The sequence below is a fragment of the Microcaecilia unicolor genome, unplaced genomic scaffold (genome assembly GCF_901765095.1).
Source record: "Microcaecilia unicolor unplaced genomic scaffold, aMicUni1.1, whole genome shotgun sequence".
NCBI classification, from domain to species: Eukaryota; Metazoa; Chordata; class Amphibia; order Gymnophiona; family Siphonopidae; genus Microcaecilia; species Microcaecilia unicolor.
In genome coordinates, this window is record NW_021963568.1 from 48,162 (window position 1) to 62,017 (window position 13,856).

The 13,856-nt window shown below is 45.7% G+C and overlaps 1 protein-coding gene across 1 annotated transcript in view; it reads right to left on the reverse strand.

Annotated features, from left to right (window-relative positions):
* Positions 1–13,856, reverse strand: part of LOC115459429 (collagen alpha-1(II) chain-like) — a gene marked incomplete at both ends in the record, with an annotated part of 66,152 nt that overhangs the window by 39,690 nt on the left and 12,606 nt on the right. Inside the window, one exon of the mRNA XM_030189252.1 lies at positions 12,618–12,671. Coding sequence (XP_030045112.1) covers positions 12,618–12,671 — 54 coding nt within the window. The remainder of the gene's footprint in view (positions 1–12,617; positions 12,672–13,856) is intronic.

Below are 13,856 nucleotides of genomic sequence, written 5' to 3' on the forward strand. Positions count from 1 at the left end.
AGTCAGAATCAACCACCCCAACCTATGTGATCACCTAAACCTAATCCTATTTTACAGACCTCCGGTCAACTGGCAAGATTCACAAATGCACTTTATGGATTTCATATCAAATACCTGCGTTTCCACACAGAACCTCCTCATAGCAGAAGACATCAATCTTCACCTTGAAGACACTAACTCAAGCAATGTACGTGAATGTAAGGACTTCCTACAACTATGGGAACTCCACTGGTCAAACATGCAACCCACCCATAACAAAGGACACTCACTAGATATTATCACCCACAAATTCTGATCAGAACCCACTCTCACACTTATAAATACAAAATGGACAGCCACGCCATGGTCCGATCACTACAAAGCAAACCTTTCCTTCCGTTGGAGAACAAAAAAGACAACAAAAATAAGACAAAAAAACCTATACTACGAGAGGCAAAATAGACCCATTAACATTCTGGCAACAATTCTATACTGACGAATGGACAACACCTACAGACTCACCCCAATTTCTCCAAGAATGGGACAACAGATGCAGAACAGTACTAGACAACATAGCACCACTGCAAACCAGAACCTCTCATAGAAAAAACTCAATACCATGGTTTAACGAAGAACTGAAAGAATTAAAAACACAGGTCAGAAGATTAGAAAGAGCATGGAGCAAAAAAAAAAAGACGAACACACACTCAAAGAATGGAAACAGCTACAAAGAAAATACAAATACACTATCAGACAAAATAAAAGAACGTACTACAAAACCAAAATAGGACCAAATTACAAAGACACACACAAACTCTTTTCACTCGTAAACAAACTCCTAAATACTACACAGGTTACCTCTAATAATACAGACACCCCATCTGCAACCAATCTCGCGAACTACTTCAATGAAAAAATTATAAAGCTGCGACTCAAGATACCTACCAGCAGTACAGAGTACACAAACATCCTTGAATGTCTAGACCCAAAACCCGGGGAATGCCCAGCAGACCGATCATGGACCAATTTTGATATGCTATCGTCAGATGAAATCTCACAATCAGGGCCGGTCTTAGCAAGTGCGGGGCCCTATGCAGACCAATTTGACGGGGCCCCACCCTAGCCCCGCCCCCACCCTAACTCCACCCCACCCTAGCCCCGCCCCCACCCTAGCTCCAGAGCCGGCCACCCCTCCCTCCGAGCTCCAAGGCCCCCAGCTCCAGGGCTTGTCGATCCTGCATAGTCAATGCCAACTGAAAACCATGTCTTTTTCACAAACACAGATACACCCTAATCCACTATAGAATAAGTAGTAATATTTAAACTTTCTATTTAGACAAAAATTAAACTGAACCCCCAAGATGCCAGACTCTGCATACAACACCACAGAAACAGAAAATGTCCCCTAGTACTGTGCAAAATATAAAGACAACAGATGTAAATTTGAAAAAAAACTAACAAATACCAATCACCACTTTACAAATTAACAAACAGAAACAAAACAAATATAGAAAATAAAATAATACCATTTTATTGGACTAATACATTTAGCTTTCAGAGGCCAAAACCTCCGTCCTCAGGTCAATACAGTATAGAGCTGTTACAGTATCCTATCCTGACCTGAGGAAGGGGGCTTTGTTCTCCGAAAGTTTGTCAAAATGTATTAAAATTAGTCCAATAAAAAGATTATCTTATTTACATGTTCTATTATAAACATTTATTAACACAGCTACAATACTATATCCTAAAGCAAAAAAATAAAAATATATATTTTATTTACAGTTTGTCGTCTCTGGTTTCTGCTTTCCTCATCTTCTTTTCACTGTCTTCCTTCCATCTAGCATCTGTCTTCGCTCTCTCTCTGCCATCCAGTGTCTGCCCTCTCTGCTGTCCCCTCCATCCAATGTCTGCCCTCTCTCCCTGCCCCTTCCGTGCACATCTGCCCTCTATCTCTGCCCCTTCCATTCACTGTCTGCCCTTTCTATTCCTTCCATCCACTGTCTGCCCTTTCTCTCTGCCCCTTCAATCCACCATTTGCCCTCCCTCTCCTATCCATCCGGGTCTGCCCTCCCTCTCGCTCCCCCTTCCATCCAGGATCTGCCCCTCTCTCTGCCCCTTTTTTTCAGCCCCACTATCCCACCAGTCCCCCGTTTCAGCCCCAGCCCTTTTCTCCCACCAGTCCCAAGCTTCAGCCCCAGCCACTTCTCCCTATCTCCTTTTCATCCCCCAGTACCCACAGTTTCAGCCCCTGCCCCTTTTCAGCCTCCAGTCCCAGTACTAGCCCCCTTATCCCATCTACCCTCCTTTTCAGCCCCCTTCATCCACATGCCTTGTATTAGAGCCCCGCTTTTCAGCCTCAGAACCATTCTCCCACCTGATCCACGCATGCCCCATTTTCCCACCAGCCCCATATGCATGGCCCCCATTTCCCATATGGCCCCTTCTCAAACCCCAGTTCCAGCCCCCTTCTCCCATCTGAGAACCCCCATCCCACACCCTTCTCCCATCTGAGTCCCCCTTACCCCCTTCCCTCAACTGAGAACCCCATCCCACACCCTTCTCCTATCTGAGTCCCCCTTACCCCCTTCCCCCAACTGAGAACCCCCATCCCACACCCTTCTCACATCTGAGTCCCCCTTACCCCCTCCCCCCAACTGAGAACCCCCATCCCACACCCTTCTCCCATCTGAGTCCCCCCCCCAACCCGACCCGACACACCTACCAACTCTGTTCTCCTCCTGCTGCACCCACTAACTTTTAAAAAAAATTGAGAAGCGCTGAGTAGCAGGCAGCGCCTTGCGTCTGCCCTGCTAGTAAAAATCTCCTGCACGTCGTCGGGCCGGCCTTCCCACATTAAGTCCCGCCCTCCTCTGAGGTAATAGGCTCTTCCCGCATTAAGTCCCGCCCTCCTCTGAGGTAATAGGCTATTACCTCAGAGGAGGGCGGGACTTAATGCGGGAAGAGCCTATTACCTCGGAGGAGGGTGGGACTTAATGCAGGAAGGCCGGCCTGACGACGTGCAGGAGATTTTTACTAGCAGGGCAGACGCGAGGCGCTGCCTGCTACTCGGCCGCTTCTCAATTTTTTTACAGGACAGCGATCAATCGTCGGGGGGGGGGAGGGGGAGCAGCAGGCGGGGTGACCCCAGGCGCGCCGCGCGGGGCCCCCTTGAGCGCGGGGCCCTATGCGGCCGCCTCGGTCGCCTCGCCCTAAGACCGGCCCTGCTCACAATGGATTGGAAAATACGCCAAATCACAATGCAAATTAGACATTTGCCCTACTAGCCTAATAAGATCTGCCCCCAAATAATTCAAAAAAGACCTCACGAGTCATGTAAACCACAGGCTTCAAAATGGACTCTTCCCCACGGACAAAGGGAACATCTTACTTACTCCACTGCCAAAAGATGCTAAGAAAAGCACAATGGACCTAACTAATTATCGCCCAGTAGCATCGATTCCGCTGATAACCAAACTCATGGAGGGCATAGTAACAAAACAACTCACCGAATACCTAAATAAACACTCAATTCTACATGAGTCTCAATCAGGATTTCGGTCAAATCACAGCACTGAAACTGTACTAGTGTCCGCAATGAACTCATTCAAACAAGCAATTGCAACTGGTAACAACATACTACTCCTACAATTTGACATGTCTAGCGCCTTCGACATGGTTCGTCATGAAATACTACTACATATCATAGAATACTTCGGAATAGGAGGCACAGTTCTCAAATGGCTTAAAGGATTCCTGACCACAAGATCATACCGAGTAACAACGAAGGCGGAAATATCACCCCCATGGATACCTGAATGTGGAGTTCCCCAAGGATCCCCCCTCTCTCCAACCCTCTTCAACCTAATGATGATACCTTTAGCCAAACTTCTAGCTAATCAAAATCTCAACCCCTACATATACGCAGATGATGTCACGATATACATACCGTTCAAACAAGATCTAAACTAAATCACCAACGAGATCAACCAGAGCCTCCAAATAATGCATTCCTGGGCGGATGCATTCCAGCTAAAACTCAACACAGAAAAAACACAATGTCTTGCACTCACCTCACAACACAACACAACACAAACAAATACTCCACCATAACCACACCATACTGCTCTCTTCCCGTTTCACAAAATCTGAAAATTCTTAGAGTTACCATTGACCGAAACCTCACACTCGAAACCCACATGAAGAATACAACGTAAAAGATGTTCCACTCCATGTGGAAACTCAAAAGAGTAAAACCTTTCTTCCCGAGACACATCTTCCGTACCCTGGTACAATCAATGGTAATAAGTCATCTGGACTACTGCAACGCACTATACGCGGGCTGCAAAGAGCAGACCATCAAAAAACTCCAAACAGCCCAGAATACCGCTGCCAGACTCATATTTGGAAAAACTAAATATGAAAGCGCAAAACCCCTAAGAAAGAAACTTCATTGGCTCCCACTCAAGGAACGCATTGCGTTCAAGACCTGCATGATGGTACACAAAATCATTCACACAGACGCCCCAATATACATGTTAAACCTCGTGGACCTACCTCCCAGAAACGCCATAAGATCATTCCGCAAATTTCTCAATCTACACTTCCCCAGTTGTAAAGGACTAAAATACAAGCTGACACACTCATCCACCTTCTCTTACATGAGCACGCAGTTGTGGAATGAATTTATTTATTTGTTGCATTTGTATCCCACATTTTCCCACCTATTTGCGGGCTCAGTGTGGCTTACAATACATTGTGAATGATGGAAGTACAATTTGTTGCAGTACGATTATGGGTTACATTGTGAAGAGTTATGGGAAGACAAAGTCAAAGTCAAAATATCATTTGGGGAATAGAACAATGGAATGTAACAATGGGGAATTGATGGGCGATAAAACAATAACAAGAGAACATTAGGGTATAACAATTTTATCTGTGGGTAGGTTATAAGTGTGGTGAAAATACGGGAGAAGAGAACTCAGAAGAGAGTGTATTGATGCATTTCTATTAGTGTGTATGGACTTCATGTGTTTTGATCCTTGCAATAAATTTTCTCAAAGAGATGAGTCTTCAATAGTTTGCGGAAGTCGGTTGGTTCGTAGATCGTTTTCAGGTTGCGTGGTAGTGTATTCCAGAATTGCGTGCTCATATAAGAGAAGGTTGATGCGTGCAGTACTTTGTATTTTATGTCTTTGCACTTAGGGAAGTGGAGATTGAGGAAAGTTCGGGATGATCTTTTTGCGTTTCTGGGTGGCAGGTCTATTAAATCAGACATGTATGCAGGGGCTTCACCGTGAATGATTTTGTGGACTAAGGTGCATACTTTAAAAGTGATGCATGCCTTGAGTGGGAGCCAGTGTAGTTTCTCACGTAGGGGTTTTGCACTTTCATATTTTGGTTTCCAAAGATGAGTCTGGCTGCTGTATTCTGGGCTGTTTGAAGTTTCCTCAGTATTTGTTCTTTGCAGCCTGCGTATAGTGAGTTGCAGTAGTCCAGGTGACTGAGTACGAGTGATTGTACTAGGCTGCGGAAGACATATCTTGGAAAGAATGGTCTTATTCTTTTCAGTTTCCACATGGAGTAGAACATCTTTTTGGTTGTGTTGTTCGCGTGAGTCTCAAGTGTTAGGTGGCGTTCAATAGTGACTCCAAGGATTTTTAAAGTTTCTGAGATTGGCAGATTTAGTTTAGGTAGGTTAATAGCGTTAAATTTATTCGTGTTGTATTGGGAGGTAAGTATGAGACATTGGGTTTTTTCTGCGTTCAGTTTCAGTCGGAATGCATCTGCCCAGGTGTTCATGATGTGTAGACTTTGGTTGATTTCGTTGGAGATTTCATTAATGTCTTGTTTGAAAGGAATATATATTGTTACATCGTCGGCATATATGTATGGGTTAAGGTTATGGTTTGATAGAAGTTTTGCCAAGGGGATCATCATTAGGTTGAAAATAGTTGGCGAGAGGGGGAATCCCCGCGGTACTCCACACTCAGATGTCCATGCAGCAGACGTAGTTGAATTTGATGTGACCTGATATGAGCGTAAGGTTAAGAACCCCTTGAACCAGTTTAGGACATTGCCTCCGATGCCAAAATATTCAAGAATGTGTAATAGGATTCCGTGGTCAACCATATCAAAGGCACTTGACATGTCAAATTGTAAGAGGATTATATTGGTGCCGGTTGCAATCAATTGTTTAAATTTGGTCATTAGGGTAATTAATACTGTTTCTGTGCTGTGATTTGACCAGAATCCTGATTGGGCATCATGCAGTATGGAGAACTTGTTGAGATAGTTTGTGAGTTGTTTGGTTACCATCCCTTCGGTTATTTTGGTTATTAATGGTATAGATGCTACTGGTCTGTAGTTAGTTATTTTGCTTGCGTTTTTCTTTGTGTTTTTGGGTATTGGGGTGAGTAAAATTTTTCCTTTTTCCTTTGGGAAAAGTCCGTTTTGTAGCATGAAGTTCACGTGGTTTGTTAGGTCTATTATGAATTGTTGAGGAGCTGATTTCATGAGGTTGTTTGGGCAGATATCTAGTTTGCATTGGGATTTGGCGAATCTTTTGAGCATTTTAGAGATGAGGTCCTCTGACAGTAATTCAAATTCGGTCCAGATCCTGTCTGCTGGATATATTCCATCTTCTGGGTCTAGACAGTTTAGGAGTATTGCGTATTCAATAGGGCTGGTGGGTATTTTAAGTCGTAATTGTATGATTTTCTCCTTTAAATATTTCGCGAGGTCGTCGACCCCTGGTGTATCTTTGCTGTTATTTGTAACTGGTGTGGTGTCTAGCAATTTATTTACAAGGTAGAAGAGTTTGTGTGTGTCCTTGTAGTTTGGTCCAATCATTGTTTTGTAGTGTAGTCTTTTAGTCTGTTTAATGGTATATTTGTATTTCCTCCGAAGCGATTTCCAGGCATTCAGTGTGTGTTCATCTTTCTTTTTGTTCCATGCGCGTTCTAGTTTTCTGACTTGTGTTTTGAGTTCTTTCAGGTCTTCGGTGAACCATGGATTAGATTTTTTCCTATGTGATGTTCTGGTTTGGATTGGGGCAATTGTGTCTAATGTTGTCTTACATATGTCATCCCATTCTTGGAGGAATTGAATGGTGTCTGTGTTTGTTGACCATTCGTTTTGGTAGACCTGTTGCCAGAATGTTGTGGGGTCTATTTTTCCTCTCGTGGTGTATGTTGTTTGTTCATGTTTGTTGACTGCGTTTCTGTGTATTTTTCGCCAGTGGAGGGAGATATATGCTTTATGGTGGTCTGTCCATCTTATGTCTGTAAGTAGGAGAGTTGAGTCTGGGTTGAATTTGTGTGTAATGATGTCTAGTGTGTGTCCTTTTACGTGTGTTGGTTGAGTATTAGGTGCGTGTAAGTCCCAGAGTTTTAGGAATTCTTTGCATTCTTGTGTGCCTGTTGAGGTGTCGTCTTCGAGGTGTAGGTTGATATCTCCTAATATGAGGAAGTTTGAGGCAGAGACACATGTGTTCGAGATGAAGTCCATGAGTTGCGTTTGGGAGTCTTTCCATTTTCCTGGTGGCCTGTAGAATAGGATTGCGTTGAGGTGTCCTTGTAGGTTCGGATGAGTGATTCTTGTTGAGGCAATTTCGAGTTGTGGTGAGGTGGATTCGCCAGTGGTTGTGATGGTGAACTCGGATTTGTAAATTATGGCTATTCCGCCACCTCTTTTTCCATTGTCCAGTGGGTGATTTTGTATTCTGGTGGGCATGTCTCTATGATGGCGGGGTCTGTGGGGCCGTGGAACCATGTTTCCGTGATGAACAGAAGATCTAGATTCTCTGTGGTAATCCAGTCTAGTATGTCTACTGAGTTGCTTACTGCTGATCTAGCATTGATGTATCCTATTCGGATTGAGCGGTATGGTTCTGTAGGGAGGTTAGATGTGTTTATTTTTATTAATTGTCTGTTTCCTTGGTGGTTGAATTTGTCGTCGTTGTTGTTTTATTTTTTCTCTTTCTGTTGGTGGTGTTCGTATGTGGAGATTTTTCCTTTTGGTTGGTTATTGTATTTTTGGTCTGGTGAGTTGTTAATAGGTTGTACATAGAGTTGGTGGATTATGGTTGGGTTGTTGTTGACGTTGGGGGTGGTCCATGCGTGGTAGATTATGGGAATGAGGTAGATTATTATCAGTAGCTTATTAGTGTTCATGTTGGATTTTTGTGGACGGTGTTCGTGGGAGTGTTGGGTATTGTTGGTGATATCAGTAGTTTTGTGGGCAATGTTCGTGGGAGTGTTGGGCGGTGTTGGTGATATCAGTAATGCATTAATAGTCTTAACAATAGGTCCATAACAGTAATTAGGTCAACAAGGTATGGCAGTGCTTAATACTAGCCGTGCTTAACCTTAGCATGTGTTTGAAGGCATTAATGCAATTAAAACATTTATGCTAGCATTTAAGTGTAGAAGTCAATTGTAATACAGGCACTTAAAGCATATAGAGGTAAGGCAGCTAGAAGCAAGGCTTAGAAGCAAAACAATATAGGAGGCTTTTAGCATGTGTTTGAAGGCAGTATTGCAAAAGCAAGCAGGCAAAGTCACAGGCAGCCTAGCAGCAGCAGCAGCTCTTAGCAGGTCTCCAGTGCACACAAAACAAAGCAGGAAAAAAAAACAGTGAAATACGACGAGCAGGCAGAATCGCAGGTTGCCTAATGGCCAATAAGCTAGTAATATAGTCAGTATATTACTATGTGGTACAGAGAAAACATTCAATTTCAGTAGTCATTAATACTAGTTAGTGGGAACACAGTACCAGGTTGTTCTCTGCTCGGTGGTTGATGTGGTCGGCTTGGACCACTTGGGCTGGATGTGGATTCTTCTAGTGTTGCTCTTCACTGTGGGATCTTCCCAGTAGTGGCTCCTGTCTCCTCGCTTCCTCGCTCGGTGGTCCCGACTTCAAAGGAGATATTCCACCTCCTCGTAGACAGCAGGGCCGGGTGGTCAGCGTCCAGCGGAGGCGTCTCCCAATCTCCGTGCCTCTGCCTCCCTCGTTTCAGTTCCCCCGCGTCTCCTCTCCTCCAGTGGCACGAGCCGGCCTCCCCGTTCGTGCTCTACTGACCTGCCACTGACGGCGCCGGAGGAGGTCTAGGCAGGCAAGATGTTGATCGTACGTGAGCTCCACTGGGAGGGCGGCAGCTCGGAGCAGCAGCGCTCGGTGACGGAATCCAACCACCGGGTAGGCCTCTGTGGGTCGAGTGGGTGGGTGTTTGTCTGCAGCGCCAACGCTCACTGGCAAAGGTCGGCTTCTGCACACTCACTGGTGCAAGGTGTGATGTCGGCCCTGGGTAGCAGTTGGGCATTCGAGTCGCTGGCCACTGTCGTGGGATGTGCGATTGGGCCTTGTTCTGCCCGCCTCGTGGTCGCGAGTCTGTAGTCTGGGAGTCTCAGGTTGGTCGGGCCAAACGGCAGCCACGAGGTCAGCTAGCTCACCTGGTGGTCGTTGTTTTCGCCGCTGTCGGCCAAATCTTTCACCAGGGTTTACATAGAGCTCCCTACTGGTCCCCTGAGCTCTGATATCCGGGTCAGCGATCCGATCCTCGTTATTTTATTTTATTTTATAGCCAGTTTTAGCTATTTTGATGTTAAGTTTCAGCCGGGGTTCACGGAGCTTTCCGTTCCGTGACCTTTTAAGTAGCGGCCATCTTGCCATTTACCTACAGCCCTGAAAACTACTGACGAAATAAATACCTTTCGCAAATCTTTGAAGACACATCTCTTCAACAAGGCCTACAGAGAGAGCCCATAACCTTACAAAACTACCCAATAAACCACCCAGTTATGACAGACCACCTTTTATATGATCCTCCCTAACACCTTCCCTCTCTCTTCCTGTACTTAATCTTTGTACATTAACAATTGTATCTGACATCCTGTAATGACTATGTACATTAACAATTGTATCTGACATCCTGTAATGACTATGTCACAACAAAACTCTGTAAGCCACATATCCTGTATTGACTGTCATAACAAAACTCTGTAAGCCACATTGAGCCTGCAAATAGGTGGGAAAATGTGGGATACAAATGCAATAAAATAAAAATAAATAACTAAATTTCTCCATCCGTGTGCAGTTTTTCTTCTCTCTTCCTTTTCCCTTATCTCCTTCCTCTCTCTTCCCTCCCCTCCATCCATGTCCAGCATTTCTTCTCTCTCCCTTCCCTCTCCTCCATCCATGTCCAGCATTTTTCCTCTCTCCCCTCCATTCATGTTTATTTCACTTCCTCTCTCTTCCCTCCCCTCCATCCATGTCCAGCATTTCTTATCTCTCCCTTCCCCTCCATCAATGTGCATCTCCTTCCTGTCTTCCCTCCCCTCTAACCATGTCCAGAATTTCTTCTCTATCCCCTCCACCCATGTGCATCTCCTTCCTGTCTTCCCTTCCCTCTCCCTCTATCCATGTCCATCAATTCTCCTCTCTCCCTGCCCTCCCCTCCATCCATCCATCCATGTCCAGCAACCCTCCTCTCTCCCCTGCCCTCCCCTCCATCCACCCATGTCCAGCAACTCTCCTCTCCCCTCCATCCACCCATGTCCAGCAACTCTCCTCTCCCCTGCCCTTCCCTCCATCCACCCATGTCCAGCAACTCTCCTCTCCCCTGCCCTCCCTCCATCCATCCATCCATATCCAGCAATTCTCTTCTCTCCCCTGCCCCTCTATCCATCCATATCCAGCAATTCTCTTCTCTCCCCTGCCCCCTCCATCCATCCATATCCAGCAATTCTCTTCTCTCCCCTGCCTCCTCTATCCATCCATATCCAGCAATTCTCTTCTCTCCCCTGCCCCCTCTATCCATCCATATCCTGCAATTCTCTCCCCTGCCCTCCTCCATCCATCCATATCCAGCAATTCTCTTCTCTCCCCTGCCCCCCTCCATCCATCCATATCCAGCAATTCTCTTCTCTCCCCTGCCCCCCCTCCATCCATCCATAACCAGCGATTCTCCTCTCTCCCCTGCCCCCTCCATCCATCCATATCCAGCAATTCTCTTCTCTCCCCTGCCTCCTCTATCCATCCATATCCAGCAATTCTCTTCTCTCCCCTGCCCCCTCTATCCATCCATATCCTGCAATTCTCTCCCCTGCCCTCCTCCATCCATCCATATCCAGCAATTCTCTTCTCTCCCCTGCCCCCCTCCATCCATCCATATCCAGCAATTCTCTTCTCTCCCCTGCCCCCCCCCATCCATCATAACCAGCGATTCTCCTCTCTCCCCTGCCCTCCCCTCCAGCTCCGATCCATGTCCAGCGATTCTCCTTCACCCCCATCCTCCACTCCCATTCATATCCACCTGCCCGCCCTCTTCTCCCCCCCAACATCCCTCTTTGTCTTCCTGCCACAGTGCCACCCTGCGTGGTTTAAATCTTTTTTATTACCTCTGTTGAAGCGGCCGCGTCATTGAAAGCCCTGCCCGTCTCTAGCCTTCCCTTCGTGAGTTTGTTCCCAGAGTCCCGCCCTCGCGGAAAGAGGAAATGACATCAGATGGCGTGACTGAGGGAACGAACTCACGAAGGGAAGGCTAGAGAGGGGCAGGGCTTCCAATGACGCAGCTGCTGCGACGGAGGTAATAAAAAAGATTAACCCCCCCCCCAGGGCGGCACGGGGCGGGCACAGGCAAACGAGGGCTGTGGGAAGCGAGGTAAGCGGAGTAAGCATTGTCTGTGGCACCCTCCTGCCATGCTTACCTCGTTTACTGGAGCCGGCTCGCCGCGCAGTCAGAACAACCGGCTCGCAAGATCTTAAAAAATCTAACAACTGGCTCTTGCGAGCTGGCTCCAGCACACCACTGCCTATGGATAGAAAATTCTTTTCCTGGTTCCATAAAAGAAGAAGCAGAACCATCACAAATGATAAAGAGAAGGTGGAAATTGGTGAAAGGATAAAAGTCGTGATAGATAAAGTCTTTAAATGTCCACAAAAATCATTAGTGACCTTCTCTTCTTCCATAAAAGAAACTGCAAACAGGACCAGCTTTTGGGGTATGTGACCTGGGTGGGGCTACACAAGGCACCAAGCATGAGGGGACGCCTGAGCCTTTCTTCTTCCTCTCCCAAAGTCACATCATATGAACATGGGGAAAGTAGGGGATAATGGTACTGGGAAGAGGATGAGGGAAATAGGAAGGAGCGGATGCTGGGCAGGGGAAGAAAGAGAAAGGGAGATGCTGTGAGACAGCCATTGTTGCTACCGAAGAAGGGATTGCTGCACTGGAGCTGCCAGTCCCTAAAGGGATTAAAGCACCAATTTTGGTTGTTGCACATGATGCAGTTAGCCTGGAGCCAGCCCTGAGGACAACCCCATCTCCCCCATCAAGAAATCTTACATAGTCTGAGACACACTTCCATTTGATTTTTGGAGCAAGAAGGCTCTGTCTGCCTGGCGATGCATGAAAGTTTCATCAGACAGAAAACACCAAGGGCCCTGTTTACTAAGGTGCACTAGCATTTTTAGCATATGCTAAAATTAGCGTGGGCTAAACATTAGAGACACCCATATATTCCTACGGGGGTCTCTAACGTTAGTGTGTGCTAAAAATGCTAGCACACCTATAGCGCAGCTTAGTAAACAGGGCCCCAAGTAAGCACCAAGCCCAGATAAAGCAATCAAGAGAAACTTACAGCTGGTCCTGATGGACCCTGTGCTCCAGTCTCACCATCTTTTCCGGGAAGACCCTAAAACACAGGAAAACAGACAGTGAATGCATGTCTCAAGGTGTGAATCTTTGTATGTATGTATTTATTTAAATATTTATTACCAACACTATCCAGCCGTTCTAGGCGGGGTACAAAAGTGAAACGTACACATAAACAAATGTATCAAAACAAGGCAATAAACAAATAATTAAAAATGTAAAAACTGTTGTTCTTTATTACTTAAACATGGTAAAATCCAGAAAACATTTTTTGTATGGTGAAGTGTTTCACAACTGGACCATTTCTTCCCAGGTCAAGAGCAAACCAAAGGCAAGTGAATGCTCCCTTTTACTAAGCTGTGGTAAAAGGGTTCCTACGCTAGTGATGGTGGCCGCTTTTGCCGCGCATCAGTGCCCCTTTTACCGCAGCAGGTGAAAATAACCAAAAAGGAAATGCCTGTATGGTAAGTTCTCACTTGCCGTGTGGCCATTTCGGCAGGGAGCAATTACCGCCACCCATTGAGGTGAAAGTAAGGGCTCCCGCGCTAAGTCGATAGTAACTGGGCAGCATGCAATGCTGCCCGATTACCGTGGGTTAACCCCCTGCAGAAATATTTTTTCAGTATTTCCGTTAGTACTGGAAATGGCGTATGCTAGGGGTGGAACTACCCCGCACGGCAACCCTTTAGTAAAAAGGCCCCTAAGTGATAGTAAAAATATAAAGGCCTGCTAAGAAAAAAAAAACCTAACTGAAAGGGTTTTGGTTTGAAATTAGAAAAAAATACTCATTCTTCCATGATGAAAGCACATTTGTCTAATTTTCAGTTGATGAAAGCTGCGTTTAAAAGTGCATGTAATAACGATAATTATATAGACTCATTAATTTTTTCAGAAAAGACATCAATGAAAGAGTTACAGATTCCATGTCTATATTTTCAGCAGGGGGTCCTCAGATCAGGAGATTCTTGTCAGCTTAAAATTTTGGCAGCTACAGAAAATCTGGTCTGTGCAGTCTCAGCAAATTGTCACTGCACATCCCTGTAAGATCACAACGAAGTCCATGCCAAAATAGAGAGTTGAACGGGGACAGAAATCTTACCCATCCTCACAAGAATTTAACCTGTCCTCACCGTCCCCGCAAGATTGTAACCTGTCCCCACTCAGTCCCGCAAGAATTAAATGATATATAAAAAAATTTCTGGTCAGCTCTCTGACTCTCTCTGGG